The sequence below is a fragment of the Nanorana parkeri genome, unplaced genomic scaffold (assembly GCF_000935625.1).
Source record: "Nanorana parkeri isolate BGI_ZX_2015 unplaced genomic scaffold, ASM93562v1 scaffold254, whole genome shotgun sequence".
Classification (NCBI taxonomy): Eukaryota; Metazoa; Chordata; class Amphibia; order Anura; family Dicroglossidae; genus Nanorana; species Nanorana parkeri.
In genome coordinates this window covers 220574-241172 of record NW_017306522.1, presented here as the reverse complement: position 1 = coordinate 241172, position 20599 = coordinate 220574, and the positions used below count along the sequence as shown (strand labels likewise).

Genomic DNA, 20599 nt, shown 5'->3' with positions numbered 1-20599 from the left:
AGTTCGAGTGAAGGGAACTCTTAAGGCTTCAGCTTACCAAGACATTTTGGAAAATTTCATGCTCCCAACTTTGTGGGAGCAGTTTGTGGATGGCCTCTTCCTGTTCCAACATGACGGCATACCAGTGCACAAAGCAAGGTCCATAAAGACAATGATGAGCGAGTTTGGGGATGTAGGAACTTGACTTGCCTGCACAGAGTCCTGACCTCAACCCGATAGAACACCTTTGCGATGAATTAGAGCGGAGACTGCGAGCCCGGCCTTCTCGTCCAACATCAGTAGCTGACCTAACAAATGCGCTTCTGGAAGAAAGGTCAAACATCCCCATAGGCACACTCCTAAACCTTGTGGACGCCTTCCCAGAAGAGTTGAAGCTGTTAGGGTGGGCCAACTCAATATTGAACCCTACGGACTAAGACTTGGATGCCATTAAAGTTCATGTGCGGGTAAAGGCAGGCGCCCCAATACTATTGGTAATATAGTGTATTTCCGGGGCTGTCCTTAAAGGAAATGTTTTGTACGGGCTGGAAATGAAGCTTCCAACTTTCTCATTCCCTCTTCATACTGCACCCTGACCGTATGGAGACTGTAAATGTAGATATTTAGTATCTGTATCTCTTTCCTTCCTTTTGCCTACACTATTAAAGTTAGTGATGGGACTTATCACGGGTAGGCAATAAACCCCAAGCATCACTAAGCATAGAAATCCTTCTGACTCTTGTGTGTTCCTGTTACACTAGTATCATTTATATGATACACTGCTCCACATGAATAGAAAAGCAATCCACAGCTACAATCCAGTAATATCAGAATGGCATTTGCTACTGACCTGCCTTCTCACATATAATACTCTTGAGAGATGTTACTAGCACACTGCATATGTTTTTTTTGTTTTTTCCATGCAAAAGTGGTTTATCCGTTTAATCGCAGTATTGATTGACACAATGGTACTGGGCCTGATCTTCTGAAAAAGCCTTATTAAAATTCCTGACTAGCATGTAACACACTTTCAGTGCTGCTTATAGCAATTAAACGAGCAGGGTGCTCTCTCTGCTTAGAACGATCCCTCTAATTGTGATTGTATCCAGTTGATAGGAGTTGCCCTGGGGAGCCAGATTCTCAACTCTTTATAATTCTAAAAGACTTGTTTAAGTCAACTGCATACTTAAATCAGAATCTAGTATTCTCCTCCACTGGAATACATGTCATCAGCGTGCCCTGAATACTGCATGCAATTGCCTCTTACAAAGGGGAAGTTATTTCTGAGCAAAGTCATTTTTATAAGTCTTTCTCTTAAATGAAGGTGCCAACCATTTACCATTCTTAAAGCGATCATCAATGTAAAAAATAATCAGGTATTTTAAATGCTTACTTGCAGTGGTTTTCCTTTCCATAAATCTTTTTCATTTCCATAAATTATTTTGTATTCACTTGCAGTGTGCCTTTGAACTTGCTAGAAAATTTGAGTCAATTCCCTAGCACAGCGCTCTCCTACTCCTTGCACTTCATAGCCCTTTCCTGGGAGTGTCTAATTAGGTTTTTGCTGGCCCAGCTACCCCCAACCCTTGCCTGTCTACATAATCTAACTGCAGGGTGGAGTGAAGGGGAATATCTGGCTAGTAGCTCAGGACTTGAAATTTTGAGCCCTGCTATAGTGTCTTTTAAGTGACCGCTCTGAGGCTACTGACATCACATCCAAGTCTCAGGGCTTTAGGATGTTTACACAAGGGAGACTTTTACATGTAAAAACACGCAGAAAATATGATCAATGTGCAAATAAGATTTTTAAGATTAATGGTCTGGTGACAGGTTCACTTTAAAGTACATCATGCCATGAGAGATGATTGTGAACTGCTGTTGTTAACTAGGGATGGGCTCGGGCGTGTTCGCTGCTCAACGTGCCCAGCCCTCCAGGAAGCTGACAGCGCGCAGCGCCAATCACAGGTACTGAGACATCCCGGTCCGCAGCTGCAGAGATCGGGATATGTCTCAGTGCCTGTGATTGGCGCTGTCAGCTTCCTGGCGGGCTCGGCACGCGGAGCTGCGAACACGCCCGAGCCCATCACTATTGTTAACCTCTTTATAAAAACACCACTTGCTGGTTGTGTCTGGACTTAATATTTGTAAGCCATAGTACTGGATCCACATAAATAAAAGTCATAATTCTTTATCCTCAAGTCATGTAATCCAAGCACCTTTGCCAGACAGCATAGCCAGGCCAATTACTTCATTTTTCCCGCTGCAGGGCAATATGGAAAATCATCAAGACAGATTTCCGGAACTTATAGTGCCAAATCATCTTATAATGCTTCTTCATAGCTGGATCAGGGGGCAGCTTTTTATATTTGTGTAGATTTAATATCTCAGACTTTAATATATGAATCATTTATTTGTTTCTGTCTGTACATTTTATCTGATTTTGGTCATGCCTGCATCTGCTGCTGAGGCTGTTGCAAGGTGCAGTCTTCTAAAGCTGAACCCTGGACAAATGTAACACATTTTTTTTATTTCCACAGTACTATCAGTCTAAAGGTGCCCATACACCTAACTAATATTGGCCGATTTTCATTTGCAATCACCTTTTCGTCCGATATTCGCAAGGTTGATGGGCAGTGTACAACCGCAAATACTATACAATCGTGCGACTTTTGACTTTCCAGCAGGTTAGAAAACCTCTGTCGAATCGTACGATTTTTTTGCAAGGTTGGTGGCATTTTCGTACGCCAAAAATCGCACGATGAACATTGCTCATGCGCAAATGAAAATCTGTGTGCCGTAACGAAATTCGGCCAGGTGATTTTACTATCGATCACTAATTGAACTGTGTGATGGTCGGTGCATGATGGGGCCGCCGTACAAAAATTGTACGACGGTTCGACTATCGGTTGAAAATATTCGTCCAATTATTGCAAGGTGTATGGGCAGCTTTACACTGTAAATTTAAAGCCAAATAGGCTTTGCTACTGAAAGATTTAAAGCCCAATTTGCTGTTTGATCAATTAACCCTAAAAGGGATTACCTGACAGCTCTTGAAAACAAAAAAGCTACCCTGTCTGCAGTACTTACCTAATCTATGATGCAGTTCCCTGCAGACTCATGAATCCATCAATGTGGCACCACACCTCTTCTGGGTTGAATAATCCCGGGGGGATGGGGGGGCGGGGTTACCAGAGCCTAAAGTTGGACTTTATTTTTTGACTGCATAGGTAAAGAGGCTGAGTAGCTGGCAGGGATGCCTGGATCACAACCTGGGCTGAACAGAATTACATGTCCTTTTACAGGAATAACAGTCCATATCCATGTACTTGAGCTGTGTAATTAGCTGTATGTCCGGAGTTCAGCTGTAAAATAGTAAAAAGATAGAAAGGCCAGCAGAATAAAGCAGAGTTAAAAATGTAAAAAAGTGGAAAATAAAGATAATATGATGAAAAAAAGAGGATGATGGCTAACTTCTGCTTTACATATACAGTAGCATTTGCTTTCAAGCCTGCCTTGTATAAAATGACTTTTTACCCAGAAACCATTTCTGCTTTTTTTGGCAGAGCCTTTTTATCTGTATGCTGACAGCCTCTTTTATTAAAGTTTGTTTAAGCCGGAGTATAGCTTTAGATGTCAAATCATCTGTGCTTTTTATTGAATCTTAATAGCCAATTCAGTGAATCTCAATTAAACCTCATTTTCCCAGTTTCTGTATCTTCAGTCCTGCCTCATTAAAGTTAATCAAGTCAAACACAAATTAAGGATTATATAATGCTTTCCTAGCTAGTGATTACGTGAGTTTATTGTACTTGTATCAAACAGTGGGCAAAGATTTAAAATGCGTCGTTTTTAAATGCCGTTCTTTTATTGTGCAGGCGCAAGGAAAGAGAGTTCTCTTTTGAAGTGGATGAATGAAGACCGCTTCCTTTGCATGATATTGGGAATGTATGGCATAATTATGATAAAGGCAACGAGTCCCAATTGCATGACATGCATTACATTTTGTTAAATGACGGTTTTCGAATAGTTGTGATTGCAGAGACACATTTTAATTAAAATTCAGCTGAAGGAAAAAGCTTATTTTCCACTTTGATCAAGTTTTTTTGACAAATGACTGAACTTGGATCCAGTTTTTCATAACCTCTCTTCCGAAAATACACATACGTTATAAAATCACTTTGTTATACACCTTTGTACACTTCAAAATGAGCATTTAACTACTCCTGCAGTGCAAGGGTAAGTTTTTTTTTATTTTCCCAGAGCAGTGTTCATTTCGTGGACTACAAATTGTCGTCATAGTCGGCCGCACGTTTTCAGTGACGAAAACTAAGTTAATAGGACTAAAAGTATGAAATACATTTCATTTATCTCAACTGGAGATTTAGTTGACAAAACTAGACTGAAACGAAAAAAATTCAGATGACTAAAATACGACTAAAACTAAAATGCCATATTAGTTGTAAGCTGGCCATACACATATAGATTTATCTGCAGATTTTCTGTGGTCAGATGGAAAAAGTGCAACAGATTCCCCCATCTACGCTAAACTGTGTGGATGGAGGAATCTCCCACTGGGCCTAGCTTCAGTATCTTGCTAGTCGGCCCCACTGGCTCTCAAAATACCTGAACAAAAAGGCCTGCAGCCAATCAGATTGTTCAGGTAATTTGAGAGCCAGCAGGGCCGACTAGCAAGATACTGAAGCTAGGCCCAGTGGGAGATTCCGCCATCCACACAGTTTAGTGAAGATGGAGTTCAGATTCTGTCTGCTCCTGTTTTGATAAATTCCCCCCAATGTATTTTTGTCATACTTTTACTGCTATTAACTTAGTTTTTATTTAGCTTTCATCACTGAAACCATGCGGCTGACTAGAACTATGATGGAAATTTATAGTCGACAAAATTAACACTGGCCTAGAATCCTTTTTTGAAGTTTATGTTAAGTCAGAAACTTTTATCTAGTTCTGAATAAAGTGGGGTAAGACTAGAATTCTTGCTGGGTTTTTACTGCTATCTAGGGTTCCTTTAGAGAGATTTACCTTCACTTCCTGTTCTGCTGACAATGGTTGCACTAGACAGGAAGTGAGGGAAAATTTACAACAGAGACACAGACAAAATTAAAACTCTGACAGAGTCTCCAGTCATCCCTTACTCTACTAAAGATAATCGTATTTTTTGTCTGTTGCTGTTGGAGACTTCCCTCATTTGCTGTCTGTTACAACATTGTCTGCAGGATAACAAGTGAGGGTTAATCTTACAGAAGCCTCAATAACATTAAAAACCTGACAGAGGTTCCTATCCTTCCTCGCTCTAACTAAAACTAAGACAAAGTTTTGGCTGGACAAGCGATTAGGGACAATAAAATTAAAGCCTAACTCTAGAGCGAACACTTTATAAGCAGTAACAGCCTTTCAGTTTGTTGTATGGTGTATCCCAAGAGGTTCACCTTCCAGTGGGTCAATGACCCTAAACATACTGCTAAACTTACTCTGTAATGGTTTAAAGGGAAACATTTAAATGCCTTGGAATGGCCTACTAAAAGTCCCAAACCTCAATCCAATTGAGAATCTGGTTAAGGTAAAATCTCCCTTACCAGGATATAGATAGCAATGAAAACCTGACAGAGGTCACAACCTATGCCTACTCTACCCAAAAAGTAACTTTTAGCTTAAGTTGGGCTACATATCTGCAGCTTTCTATAAAATAATATCTGGTAATCCTGTCATGAAAGTCCTTGTTCGGGTACTGTTACAGTGTGACAATACTCTATCCCAATCTCCAAAATGGGCTCCTGTGTTGTCTCGCTGTCATACAGGCTTCTAGTGAGGACTACAAGTGGTCGTTTCAACACACATTATGCAGACATCTTCTGCTGTTGTCACCATCAAGAACCCTGCAGTGGGAAATGCCATGTACCCATCACTGGAGTGCATGTAGACAGGAAGTCAGCAGCACTGATACAACAAACAATTAAAAGGTGGTAAGAGTATTGTTTCCCCCATTGTTTATGATACATGATGCTTTAGCAAACTAAATGTCATTCAGTAGTGTTTACATCTACTTTAGGAGGAAACATGTAAGAGACCACTTTAGGTTATCATTGGCACCTGCCCAGCCAACTTCAGCTACAATAAAATAAAAAAATGAATAAAGACGCCTAAAGGGACACTATAGTGGTTTTGTATAGACTTTTCGTCATATACATATTTTGTTTAGTCAGGCAAATAGGAGATATTGAATATACATATTTCTCTATCGTGCATTGACAGACACAGCTCTGAAGAATTTTGAATCGTAGGGTTATGCTGCCGCCTCCAGAAGAAATGGATACCAGGTACCTCTCACCTGCCAGTATCGCTTAGTGTCCTGAGGAGAATGGATGTCTTTTGTTTCTTCATTGAAGATTCTACTACCGAGAACTCCTAGGTGATATTATCAAGTCCTAGGAGCTTGCTGACAAAATTGAGAGATTCATGCCAGATAAATTAAATTCTGGAAGTTTCTTTTGTTGTCATTTCTGGTCTCAGTACTTGTGCTTTGTCCTGCGGTGGTCTTGTGTTCCTGTTTTCATCATTTAACTGACCGTTAAATGATGAAAACAGGAACACAAGATTCCAGGGATTCCTGTTGTTTTGCAGGGAATGGCCATGGAGTCTTGAGTAAAAATGTATTTACCTCATGTTTATAAGGTTGGGTGTTTTCCCTCCTTTCTATTTTACTTTGGCTGTGTGTTTTTAGACTCCTATTTGGCTAAATGCCTTTTAATGTGGAGTTTGAATGATTTTATTTAACTTTCCCACCATATTTTTAACAGGCTGGGACTTAGAATTCAGGATGCACTTGTTTTGATCTACTGCGCATGTGCATTCCATTTTTCTGGTTTCCTCAGAGCGGTGTAGTGCATTTTTATCAGAGGTATAGGTGAACGGAGCAGTTTTGGCTCTGCTTCCTTTGTTTCTTATTTGACCTCGATTTCATGGCGCTTATTGGGAAGATACGCTGTACTCGATGGACTTGTGTCTTTTTTCCTACCTGACTAACTTATGTAACTATGAAGAACAGAGATATCCTGTTTTGTTTTATTATTACACAGCCATTCTCCAACTATTCTGCTTTTTTAGCAGCTGGTTATGGTACCTCATAGTTTCTCCTCACACTGGTCGGAGTCCTGAGTATTATTGTGTCTGAATCTGTCTGAGGCAGAGGTGTCAGAACAGACTGTAATTAGCAGGGCACTGTGTGAAAGTGATTTTTTTTCTTTCCTACTGTATCTTACTACTGGTTTTATTCAGAAACCAGTCACATTTGTGATTTACATTGGTGTCACTGATGTTTCTGCTTCTTCCAGTTAAAAGTGGCCTGTACATTATAAGGTGTTGGGCAAATGGTATCTCCATTCAGAGGTGTTTCAACAACTTGTCACCCCTTGGAAATGCCAGATGTGAATCTTCTGGTTTCTCGTCACAACAAGAAGGGGGACAATTTTGTGTGCAGATTGAGGGATCCACTGGTGGATACAGTGGATGCTTTAGTAGCTTTGTGGGATCAGTATACACCAATGTATGTATTTCCTCCAGTGACTCATCTATTACCCTGTCTGCTTCGCAGAACAGAACACAAAGGAATTCCAGTCATTCTTGTTGCTCCAGATTGTCCTCATAGTGTGTGATATGCCGATTTGGTTCATCTGTTGGCAAACGATCTCTGTCTTCTTCCACATCGGGAAGATCTGTAATCACAGGGTCCAATCTTCCACCCTGCTTCTCCGCCGCTGGCTTTAACACTTTGGCTATTGTAACCCAATTTTTAAGTCAGTAATTTCAAATTCTGTTATTCTGACTATGCCAACCTATTCTTCAGGTTGTCATTCAAGCTTATGATTTGCTGGATAAGGTTCCAGCTTTTCCTGTTTCTGCTCATTCTACTAGAGCAGTTAGTACTTCTTGGGGATTTTAGAATCAAGCTTCTGTTACTCAAATTGTAAGGCTGCAACATGGTCTTCTGTTCACTCTTTTTTGCTAAGTTTTATCAAGTTGATGTTTCTGCCTCGTCTGATGCTAGTTTTGGCAGAAAAGTACTTCAGGTGGCTGTTTTGATCTGGTTCTGCTAGTTTTTATGGTGACTGTCCCTCTGTTTTGGACCTCTTTTTAAAGTCTCTACGTCTCAGAATTCTTCAGAGCTGAGTCCCTCAATGGATGATAGAGAAAATAGGATTTTGTTCTTGCAATAAAATAATTTTCTCATAGTTCATTGAAGAACACCGCTATTTCCCCTCATTTGCTTTCATACTGCATGCTACAACTGGCTGGTGTAAGGGGCTATGTCCTTAAAGTGGCAGACTTTTTTTTTTGCCTAGTGTATATTTCTCCTGGAGACAGCAGCATAACCTACGTCTCGGAATGTTTCAGAGCCCTGTCCCTCCCTGGAGAAAAGGATTTTAGGGTAAGAACAAAATCCTATTTTTGCTAACTTTTAGGAGAGTAGGTAACAATCTAATCTTCCTTTCACATGCTTTCTTTTCTCCCTTTACCGCCTGTTGAAAAAGCCTGTTTACAGGGCTCGATAGCTCAAGCTACACTTTTAACACATATAAAAATAAGCCAGAGCAGTGACGCCCACGCTATTGGAGAGCTCTGTCAAAGTTTTCAGTGGAACAAACAAAGCCTCAATGCATGATGTTACTTCTGTGCTGTGTCTTTAGATAACCCTTCGTTTTCTTTGTCATAACATGTTTAATTGTAAAACAAACATTGGATACATATTCATACGTATCTATTACAAAATAGATATAAAACATACATTTGGAAATGTATAGATTAAAAGTCACCCCAAAACATCTGGCTATCTTGCTTGGTTAAGCATGCTGATCCATTGAGTTCAATGCTTTCTAAGTCCCTGATCCAGAACAAACAAGGTAAGAGTTACTTGCTGCATGCTTGTTCTATGGCAATTCCAGGAAGTATCAAATATCCAACACTTGATTTTTACTGATAACCCTAACATACAGGAAACAGCAATGATGTGCATATCTGGTATCAAACTGGTATCATTAGATATCTAAAGATTACATAAAACAGCAGTTAGGAAATAATGTTTTTGTCCGATGTACAATACAGACTGTCCCTATGAAAGATACACACTTGAGAATTGTGCCAAATGTCCACAAAGAGGACAACTGGGAGCTGTTGTGAAGGTCCATCCATGGTATAATTAGTGGAAGACTTCTGTTAGTAATGTTATTTTTGTGATTCTGTTCCTCTGCGCAGGTGTTTTGCATTCTGCCATTTAATTCAAAAGATAGCTACGATTCCATTAAGAAGTTTCTGAGTGTGGACATGCCTGTTCCCAGCCAGTGTGTGCAGAGCCGTACACTAAACAGACCACAAATGCTATTGAGCATCGCCAGCAAAATTGCCATGCAGATGATCTGCAAGACGGGAGGGGAGCTCTGGGCCGTGGAGATCCCTGTGAGTTACTGTTGATTCACCTTGACAGCACCTGACGGAGTAATGTATTCTTAGAATTAATGGCTGAATATGTTTCCACAGCTTAAGTCTCTCATGGTGGTTGGGATAGATGTCAACAAAGAAGCACTAAATAAATCTCAATCAGTCGTTGGGTTTGTGGCCAGCACCAACTCCAGGCTCACAAAGTAAGATCTCTGTAATGTTAGCTGTTTAAATAGGTCTTTGGGCAACACATTTAATCCTGAAGGACCATGTTGTTTCTATTTAAGTTTGTTTGTCCAATTAGAATTACAGAAAGATTTAAGACATCACTAAGAACGTTGATCTGCACAGGGCAAAGCAAAAGATTGAATTAATTGCCCAAAATACCTCTGCTTTTACTCACTTTACATCTGCTCTTGGCCACGCTGCTCACCTGTGGGGGTGAAGTAAAAAACATCCTGTTACAGCTTCTACAAGAGTGGCTTGGACTATACTCAGGGCTGTCCCCCTACCCCCTACTGGACAGCAATTGGTTTTGGATGGTCAGGCATCCACAGTTGCGGTTCTGCAATAAAAAGAGTCTAATTTTTCCTAGACCCAGTAGTATTAGTCATTTCACTTCTCGTTGATTTGCACCAAGCCATGCTGTAACACAGGTCACCACCTGTTAAAGAAGAACAGGACTGTCATCTTGATATCGCTTATGTGACTTGGTAGACTGGAGTTCACCCAATAAAAGACTGTAGCTGCCATCAAGAGCCCTTGTATTCTATAGTTATGTTGCAGTACTAGATTTTGCCAAATCTGTAAGCACTTTGTCTTAAGATGTCATGGGGATTGTGCATGTGGAAAGAATACTTTCGAAGTTACAATACTAAGGGGGTCACAAACATTGTTTTTGCTGGGGATCCACCCAGTTTCATAATAGAAAAAAACAATACAAAGCCGCTGTGTAAAGCGGGACAGCCCTGATGCTGATATATTCAGTTTGAGTCGTGAAAATGTAACCTTTACCTTTAGCTTATCTACATATATACTATAGAGAAAATTTTTGTCAGAAGTAGGATTAGGAACTATCCTTACTCCTGTTTATAGCAATGGTAACTCATACATATGCTCCTTAACGTCTTAGTGACTAAGGCCTTTTTTCCAGTTTTTGCACCCATGTTAGAATCCACATTTTAGGCCTGAAAACTACTTCAAACCCCCAAACATATATTTTCTAAAAGCCAGGACCCTGTAGAATAAAATGGCGGAATTGCAAATTTTTATGTTGCACGATAATAGCGCAACTTATTATCAAACCCAAAAATTTAGTGAAAAATGCACTTAAATGCCACAAAACACAATAAAATACCCATTTTTTAAAAATACAAAATAAAAGATGAGGTTACAACGAGTAAATAGATACCTAACATGGCCAGGTTAAAAATTGTGTGTCTGTGAAACGGTAACAAAATCTAGTACCCCAAAAATTCCATAGACGACGCTTTAAAAGACCCCTACAGGTCATCAGTTTAGAGACACACATAAATATTGGCCCTAGAATTGTTTGTGGCATATGTGTAGCGCTATCATCATTTTCATGTGTAGGCGCACCTGACGCGTGTTTACGTGAAGACTCGCAGGGCACTTTAGGCAAAAAAAATAATATTTTTACATTTATTTCATATAATATAATTTTTTTAAACTATTTTTTTTATTTAATTGCAATCACATAGGGTGCCTACAAGCCCCCCATGTTATAGCATATTGCTGGAGACAGGTACTCTTTAAAGACCCCTAGTATCACCTTTCCACTTGAAATAAGCTATTGAAGTGCAGATCACAGTTTACCTGCCCGTAGAAGCGATCTGGCGACAGCTGAGTCGCCAGAATCACTTCTATGTTAAAGCCGGCCGCCGGCTCTACAAATGTAAACAGAGTAGCCGGCGGGACTCTGTATAAACGGGGCCCGCCGCCGCTGATGTACTATGCACGTCACTGGTCGCAAAGGATTTAATCTGGCCATACACTGGTTGAATTTTGGCTGTTGACTTTTGAGTCCTGCTGACTGGACAAAACACTAAACAGCGTAGATGAATGGATCTCCCACTGCGGCTAATGTATTTCAACAGCGACGACTGTGTCGCTGTCAGAATACCCGAACGGTGTCTGATTGGCTGCAGTTAATGTTCAGCCAAGAATTTTCTCCCTGGTTTCTTTGATTCTCTGATTAAAGAATGTTAGGCGGGAGGCTATCTGAAGCAAAAAAGCAAATTCCGTCTGAAATGTGCTCAATGTATGACCAGCTTAACTACTTCTATTTCTCAGGGATTCCAGTTGTAACATGTCTCACCTTTTGTGCAGACATAAAGAAAGCAAATGTTTTTTTTATAATGTACATAATGGGTAACTCGGCCACAAGGCAGTGACATCTTTGTAAAGGTGCCCATACACTGCTCGATTCTCGTACGAGAATCGCGGGAAATCCCGCGATCGTACGAGAATCGTGCAGTGTGAACGAAGACGTGCGACCGTTTCTACTATACGGTCGCACGTCTTTTGTCTAAGGAGCACGCTTGAAAACCAGACGAAAATCGTACGATTTTCGGCTGGTTTGAACGGTGTTCGGGAGACAAATGCCAAACGGGCCGGTGTGCGCACACGATGGTTGTACAGTGTATGGCCACCTTAAGAGACACATTTCTATGGTGAAATCCTGTCAGGGAAGTCTTTGAGGTAGATATAGTTAAAAGCCAATGGAGTTACCTAAAAGTATTAGATTGGAGCAGAGCTCATCTCTATCTATGTGTGAGAGGTCCTCTTTAATAAGTGCTTTTACTGCACTGCAGAGCCTCTGACTTTATCTTCCCTCTCTATACTTTAAACTTTGTATAAGTACAATGTAGTGAGAAACAACATCTCTGTTTTAACAGGTATCTGTTTTACAGACTCCAGGCTGTTTTGAGACACCAATCATTCTGATGCTCACTGAGAGAATGAGATTTCTAGAACTGCAATTACGCTTTTTTTTTTCTTCTTTTTTTTTTTCATATATATTTATATTTTTTTCCTCCTTTCAGGTGGTTTTCTCGGTGTATCATTCAGAAAACATCAACAGATTTTGCTGATTGCCTGAAAGTGTGCATGCAAGGTAATTTATCAAGCAGCCCCGAAGCAGCTTTGACTGGCAGAGAGCTCTCTGTATTAATCAGCCCTGAAATAAGAAGTGAAAACATGTTTACAATTAATCTGCATGAGGTTTTCTGCTTGCAGCAACTGACATTTTTTTCATAGCAGTAAGGAAACAAAAAAAAAAGAAACAGCCTCTTCTCTGCACAGCTTTTTCAGCCAGGGCTGTGTAAAGTCTGGAGTTTAGTCACCAGTAGCTCTTTAGCAGTGTTTCCTGAAGTGTGGCACTTATCAATTATGTTTCAAAAACCTTGTTTCAGTGTATAGTTTGTAGTTGTATATGCACAGGGGGACAGCCATAATTTGCAACTACATTGTCAAGCTTTGCTTTATGTAACATAAACTGTTACATTTTGTTCATTCAGCAGTGAAACTATAACAGATTCCTCCATCCATGGGTGGAATAATCTGTTATATTTCTACTGCTGTGTCCTTTGAGTATTCTGACAGTGGCATGCCCGCTGCTGTCAGAATACAAACAGTGACAGCAACCTTCCCTGTACGCACATGTTTACAACCAGTGTTGTACAGTGACTGGGATCCCAATGTAAAACACTTTACTCCCCCTAAATTGTTTTTTTAGCAAAAACCTATTGACGAGTGTTTCCTTATGAAATAGGCTGTCCCTGTTGTAGATCCAGCTATCTCTTGTTTAAGTCCTGTTATCACAGATCACAAGAACAAAAAGTTAGAAGCCATCTTTAGGGCCTTTTTTGTTTGCTTGTAAACCTGCTATTGCCACCATGGCAGTGTGTCAGATGTTATCTATATAGTCAAAGACTTTGGCTAGGGCCCCTGGGTCCATCTTGATGTTCTCAAACGCCTAAAGCTCTTTCCTGAAGCCTTGCAACACTTCGATGATGGCTTGGCAGATACCCTCAGACCAATGTCCAGGATGGGTTCCCTGTCTGTCTGTGTGAAATGGATTCTCTAGCTCAAATGCTGTTCTGTGGAGCTCCCTTTGCAAAAAGTGACTTGAACGCATGCCCCTTCTGGGGAACACCTGTTCTGAGAATCCTTGGATACTTGTATCAAGGAAGTGACAGGAGGCAAGAGAGCTTTCTTACCACAGAAGATGTCCTAGCCTCTGGCTGCTAAATCCTCTACTGATGTCATGCAGCTCAAAGAGAACTGAACCTGATCCTGACTTGGACGGAACTTCATATCCCAGCCCTGTCCACCGTGCACATCCCAGGTATGGAAAATTTGCAGATAGACTTCCTCAGTCGTCAATATCTGATCCCGAAGAATGGACCCTTTCCCAGGGGGTGTTTTGGATCCTTTGTCTTAAATGACGGACACCGGATGTGGACCTCCTGACATCCAAGCCCAAAAACAAGCTGAACAGATTTGTCGCCAGGACCAGGGATCCCTGAGCCTTTGCCATGAAGGCTTTGGTGACTCCATGGGATGATTATTATTATTATACAGGATTTATATAGCGCCAACAGTTTGCGCATTGCTTTAGATCAGTGCTCCCCAACCTTTTTATCGCCGTTATTACAGAGATACATCACTTATAGGTTCCTAAACGAGACACCTAATTAATAAAAAAAACTACTATTCGCCCCCTTACAACCCCCCCCCCGCCGGCGCTCGGACTTACCCAGCCAGGGAGGTTTGATGTGTGCACTGCAGGGGGGGGGGCGGGACATGTGACACACACACGCCTCCTGTGACTCACCTCCCCTCCCGCCTCTTGTTACTATGGACGCGGCCGGGAGGGGAGGGGAGTCACAGGACCCGCCCCCTCACTGTGCCCGTCGGCAGTGCGGGGCCCCGGTGTTCGAACACCGGGACACTACACTGCCCCATATTGCTGGACCGGACCGCACTGAGACTGCGGCCCGGTACCATTTGATCCGCGGACCGGTACCGGGGGTTGGGGACCACTGCTTTAGATTATAAGGAAGACATTACAATATAATTCAAGACAGGATGGTTTGTATTGTAACTGTACTGTCTTTCTTATATTGTAAAGCATTGTGCAAACTGTTGGCGCTATATAAATCCTGTATAATAATAATCACATGGAGTCACCAAAGCCTCCACAGCAAAGGGATCAGTTCAACCTGATCTAACCCTTGCCTCCTCTGAAGCTCTTGGCTTGTCCCCTTCTCAGGATCAAGACAGAGGGCATTCTAGTGATCCTCATTGCTCTCAACTGGCCCAGGAGACCATGGTTTGAGGACGTAGTCAAACTCCTGTCGACTTTCCTCAGACTTCAGGAAAATCCAAGCCTACTGTTATAAGGACCAGTTTTACACCCTGTTTCGTGGTCACTGTGCCAAGGACAAAGGCCTTTTTTAAGCTGTTATTGCTATGCTTCTGAAATCTAGGAAGTCGACCTCCCACATGTTCTACCATCGCACCTGGAAGGCTTTTTTCACTTGGTGCCAAGCGAGGAATTTTCATCCCAGGAAGTACTCCATGGGACACATCCTATATTTCCTCCAGTCTGGCCTGCAAATGAAAACCATTTAGCCTTAAGCACTATCAGGGGCCAAATTTCTATAGATTGCTTGCCTCTCACTTTCAAGTGAAGGCCCTTGTGCAGGAGGTTGCTCACGTTGTCCCCCCTGTATGCACTCCTGTGATTCTGTGGGAGCTCAACTTAGTTCTGTTGGTGCTGCAGAATCCACCCTTTGAACCGCTTAGAGATGTTTCTCTGATCATACTCACTCGCAAGGTTGCCTTCCTTATAGCCATCACTTCTCTCAAGCGTGTTATCGAGTTGGCAGCCTTGAGTTGTAAAGATCCTTTATTGGTTATCCACAAGTATAAGGTAGTACTGAGACCTAAGGCCTCCTTTATTCCTAAGGTGGTCTATGCCTTTCACCTTAACCAGGGCTTTTTGTTACCATTCTTATGTAATGCTCCAGGGTCTGCGATAGCGAAAAGGATCACAGCTGCGGACTCAACTTTTAAACTAGGGCTGGGTATGGCAATCAGGCTTGAACCCCAGGCGTCTCTCTCAATCTCAAAGGAGAGTGAGGGGTTCTCGCATCATCTGCCACAAACTTAAGAGTAAGGTATGGACCATACAGGGGTTATTTAGCTCATAACCCAATTAGGTCAGCAACATAAAGCGGGTGCAATGAATCAGTTTCCATTAGAAGAAAGGATGAACAGACACTGGTGAGAGTAGGAGTATACAATATAGCCAGTATAAGCGACCCTAGTATAATGGCTCCCTGTTCCAAAAGGGGTTGAGTGAGATTAAAGTTCAGTATCACAGTCCAGACTCCTTATGACCTAAGATACTTGCGGTTTCCTGTGGACAGGACAGAGGCAGAGGAACGTCCAGAGCAGAGAGGGGTCCGTGAATCTCCTGGTGTGGGTACTGGCTTGTGGAGGGCATCAAGCTCAATAGTGGAACGCTTCCATAGCGTTCACAGGACTTTTAAATAGTGCGCGAACCCGGAAGTGACGACCCGGCCGTGACGTCACCTCCGCGTTCCACGGTGGATCGCAGGGAAGTTCCCCCTCTGATAGGGAAATGGTCTGCGTGACACAGCCGCTGCGTTCCACGCTGGAGCGCAGATAGCTCGCGGCCGGCAAGTATATTACAGGACCCCCCCCTGCAAGGGAACACCCCCGGGGGTTCCTCGAGGGCCCTGGCTTTCGAGGGTAACGAGAATGGAATTCCCGGGTCAAGAGAGGAGCATGCACCTCTCGGGAGTTTTCCCAGGAATCTTCCTGAGAAGTGTAGCCCTTCCATCTGATGAGGTACTGTAAGGTTCTCCCACGTCTCCTGGAGTTCAGTATTTGTTCCACTTCGTATTCGGTTTCACCCAGGATGTCCACGGGAGGAGCCAGCGTGGGAGTCCTATGTGGAAAGGGATCGGGTACGTACGGCTTGATCAACGAGACATGAAATGAGGGGTGAATGAGCAGTCCCGGGGGGAGCGTCAGTCTCACGGCATTGGTGTTGATCACCTTCTCGATGACGTAGGGACCAATGAACTGTCTCCCCAATTTCTTCGACGGAAGCTTCATCCGCAGATTCCTCGTGGAAAGCCATACCTTGTCGCCGACTCGGTAAACCGGAGGGGCCCTTCTTTTTAGGTCATAGTACCGCTTCTGTCGGTCCTGCGCGAGCCGAAGGTTCTTTTCGAGGAGCTCTCGGTTCTCCGTTAATCTTGACAAGTAGTCGACAGCCGAGGGCACATTGGAAGGGAGTACAGTGGTTGGCAGCTGGGTAGGATGATAGCCGTAGTTCGCAAAGAAAGGAGACTGATGGGTAGAGGAACTGCGGGAGTTATTGAAGGCAAATTCTGCGAGTGGGAGCAGGTCGTACCAATCATCCTGGAGGTATGTGGTGTAACACCTAAGATACTGCTCTAGGCACTGGTTTGCCCTCTCTGTCTGACCATTCGTTTGTGGATGGTAAGCCGTAGAATACCGATGATCAATGTGCAGTGATGAGCAAAGTCCTCTCCAGAATCGGGAGACAAACTGTGTGCCTCGGTCCGATATAACGTGAGTCGTCAGGCCGTGCAATTTGACGACATGTGCGCTCCGTGACGTCACCTCCGCTTTCCACGGTGGATCGCAGGGAAGTTCCCCCTCTGATAGGGAAATGGTCTGCGTGACACAGCCGCTGCGTTCCACGCTGGAGCGCAGATAGCTCGCGGCCGGCAAGTATATTACATCTTATGTTCTGTGCCAAAGCTTACTAACAAATTTTCTCTCTACTGTTTGGACATGGTTCGAGCTGTTCAGGTGTTCCTCTGTTACAGCTTCTATCCACAAGTCTGACTCCCTCTACATTATTCCTGGGGGGTCCCTACAGGTGAAACTCGAATAATTAGAATATCGTGCAAAGTTCATTTATTTCACTAATGCAACTTAAAAGGTGAAACTAATATATGAGAGAGACTCATTACATGCAAAGCAAGATAATTCAAGCCGTGATTTGTCATAATTGTGATGATTATGGCTTACAGCTCATGAAAACCCCAAGAACCCCAAATCCACAACCTCAAAAAAGTAGATTATTACATGCAATCAATAAAACAAGGATTGTACATAGAACAATATCGGACCTCTGAAAGTACGAGCATGCATATGTACTCAGTACTTGGTTTGGGCCCCTTTTGCAGCACTTACTGCAATTACTTTTGCACGATATTCTAATTATTCGAGTTTCACCTGTATATACCTAGCTTCCCATTCCACTATTGGTAAATGGATTCGGCAAACTTACTCAGGCCTATGAGATGAACTGTAATGTTCTTTCCCTTCCGGTTAGAGCTCACTATACTGAAAGTGTTCCTACTTTGACCTTCCAGGATCAGACTTCTGTTTTCCAAATCAGCAAGGCTGCCACCTGGTGCTCTGTTAACACTTTTGCCTAGCTTTACCAGGGGGGTTCTGGCCTCTGTGAATGCTAGGTTAGGCCGCAAGTTTCTTTATACAGCACTCTGAATTGGTGAGGCTTTTCTGTTATAGCTCCCTGTTGGGGCTAGTTGTTGTTTTCTTGGGTCTATTAGTCATTGTTTTTTGGGTTACTTGCCGCTCTGTTGGACTGCTTCTGGTATTCCCGGTGATTATGGAATTTAAGTCCCTGTGTCCTTGTTTATGATCATGAATACAGTATTTTTTTCTTACCTGTAAAATCTGTTGCTTGGAGTACAACACAGGACTCTCCTGTACTGCTTGAAACAAAACTAAGTTATACAGGGCTATCTTACAGCTTTGATTAATTTGCCAGTGTCCAGTCACCTGAAGGTAGCTGCATAACCCAGTGGTAGGGAACTCCCTGGCTTAGCTGACTTATATTCAAATCCTGGAGCATAGTTTATAGCAAATCGTGTTTAGTAAATTCAGAGTATATTCAGTGTAGTCTGTACATGCCCTCACGTATCACTCCAATGCCTGCTTAGCACCTCAGTTTAGTTCTAGCACTTTGTTTTTCTGTATGACAATCTAACTTCGGGGCTGCTGTTTCTTTCATTTTAATTACGTCATTTGCTGTGGCACAAAATGAGAACACTAAAAGATATATTGATCAGCATATTGTTTCTTCCTCTCTACCCAGTACTCTAAGTATTCATGAGGCCATATTGAGATATATTTGTACCAGTAACTGCAAGCATTGAGAATTTAGTACTGTGAATTGTAATAGCGAAGACTAATATTACATTACATCAGCCTTAAAGGGTTATTAACCCCTTTGTGATATTAACCCCTTCGTGACTGACAACGTACAGTGTACGTCGCCAGCATCGGGGGTGTTTAAACAGACTCCCGGCGGCTATTGCCGCCGGGACTCTGTTTAAACTTGTAAAGCCGACTGTCGGCTTTACAACTGAAGCGATTCAGGCTACTTACCTGTCGCCAGATCGCTTCTGTGTCCCGTAGAAGAGGCCGCCCCCCTGAGACACCACCGCCGTGCCCCTCCTACGGGACCGGTGTCCGTGGGGAGCTGGAGAGGAGGTCGACGAACTTCCGTTCATCGATCCCCTCCCCGTTCTATGGGACCGGGAGCGATGCAGATTGCATCACTTACGGTCCCTGGGCTGTCAGTTCTGGGCTCCTGCAGCCCAGCTATAAGCTATTGAAGTGCGATCTGCACTTCAATAGCTTATTTCCAGTGTAAAGGTGACACTGAGGGTCTTTTGGACCCCCAGCATCACCTTAAAGAGGACCTGTCACCACCATCTGCTATTACATGGTGGGGCTTGCCAGCCCCCCCATGTGATAGCAGTCAAAGTAAAGTAAAAAAAAGTTTTTTAAATGAAAATAAAATAAGTCTAATAATAATAATAAAAAAAATTTTAAATGTCCCGCGCCCCCGTGAGCACGTGCCTCGCCACGTAAACACGCGTCGGGTGCGCCTACGTATGAAAACGACGAACGCGCTACACATGTTGGATATCGCCGTGCACGCCGGAGTGAGAGCAATAATTCTAGTGCCAGTATTTTGGGGTATCTCTAAATTGATGACCTGTGGGGGCTTTTAAAGCGTCTTCTATGGACGTTTTGGGGTACTGCAGTTTTTGCCGTTTCACAGACGCACGCAATTAGTAACCTGGGCATGTTGGGTATCATTTTACTTGTTGTAACCTAATCTTTTATATTTCATTAAGCAAATTGGTATTTTGTTGTGTTTTGGGGCATTTAATTAAATTAATATTGCGCAACATAAAAATTTGCAACTACCACCATTTTATTCTATCGGGTCTTGGCATTCAGAAAATATATAATGTGTGGGGGTTTTAAGTCATTTTCAGGCCTAAAATGTGGAATATAACATGGGTGCAAAAAAATGAAAAAAAGGCCTCAGTCATGAAGGGGTTAAACCCTCCGTTTTTTTTTTGTATATATAGCTAGCATGAAGTAGATATATGCAAAAAGTGTTTGTTTTTTTTTAAAAACCCGCTTTGAAAAGGGTTAATACTGGTTAATACTTACCTGTGTCTTCCCCGCACGCTCTTGTCCGAAAATGTGAAAATTCTCGGGCGGCCACAAAGCATCTTGGGGCGGGCGCATGCGCAGTTCACATTTTCGGCCGGGACGCGAGGAGAGACACAAGGTAAGTCTATTGACGCGTGCACCTGCATGCAGACACCGTGGGACAGAAAGTGCTAGCAAGCACAAAGGAGTCAGCGCTGGATCGGAAACCCACCGCAGCGCTAGAGGGATAGATGAAAAGGACAGGAAAGAAGATCAGATTAAGAAACATCATTTAGGGTAAGTGCTTTAATTAACATTGGGGGGAGGGAATAAGATTTTTGACTTTAATGTCACTTTAACATTATGACCACCCGCCTAATATTGAGTAGGTCCCCCTTTTGCCACCAAAACAGCCCTGACCTGTTGAGATTTGGACTCCACTAAACCTCTGAAAGCATTCTGTGGTATCTGGCACCAAGCAGTCAGTGGCAGTTCCTTTAAGGCTCCATTCACACACTAGCGGTACGCGGGGAAAAGCACTAAACAAAAAATAATGCTTTTCAATGTAAGTTATTCACACTAAAGCGGTATTCGCGCG

At 42.7% G+C, this 20599-nt stretch overlaps 1 protein-coding gene across 1 annotated transcript in view; it reads left to right on the top strand.

Moving 5' to 3' along the window:
• PIWIL4 (piwi like RNA-mediated gene silencing 4) overlaps window positions 1-20599 on the top strand; it is a 138498-nt gene that overhangs the window by 95937 nt on the left and 21962 nt on the right. Inside the window, exons 15-17 of the mRNA XM_018556805.1 lie at window positions 9244-9444; window positions 9526-9629; window positions 12492-12562. Coding sequence (XP_018412307.1) covers window positions 9244-9444; window positions 9526-9629; window positions 12492-12562 — 376 coding nt within the window. The remainder of the gene's footprint in view (window positions 1-9243; window positions 9445-9525; window positions 9630-12491; window positions 12563-20599) is intronic.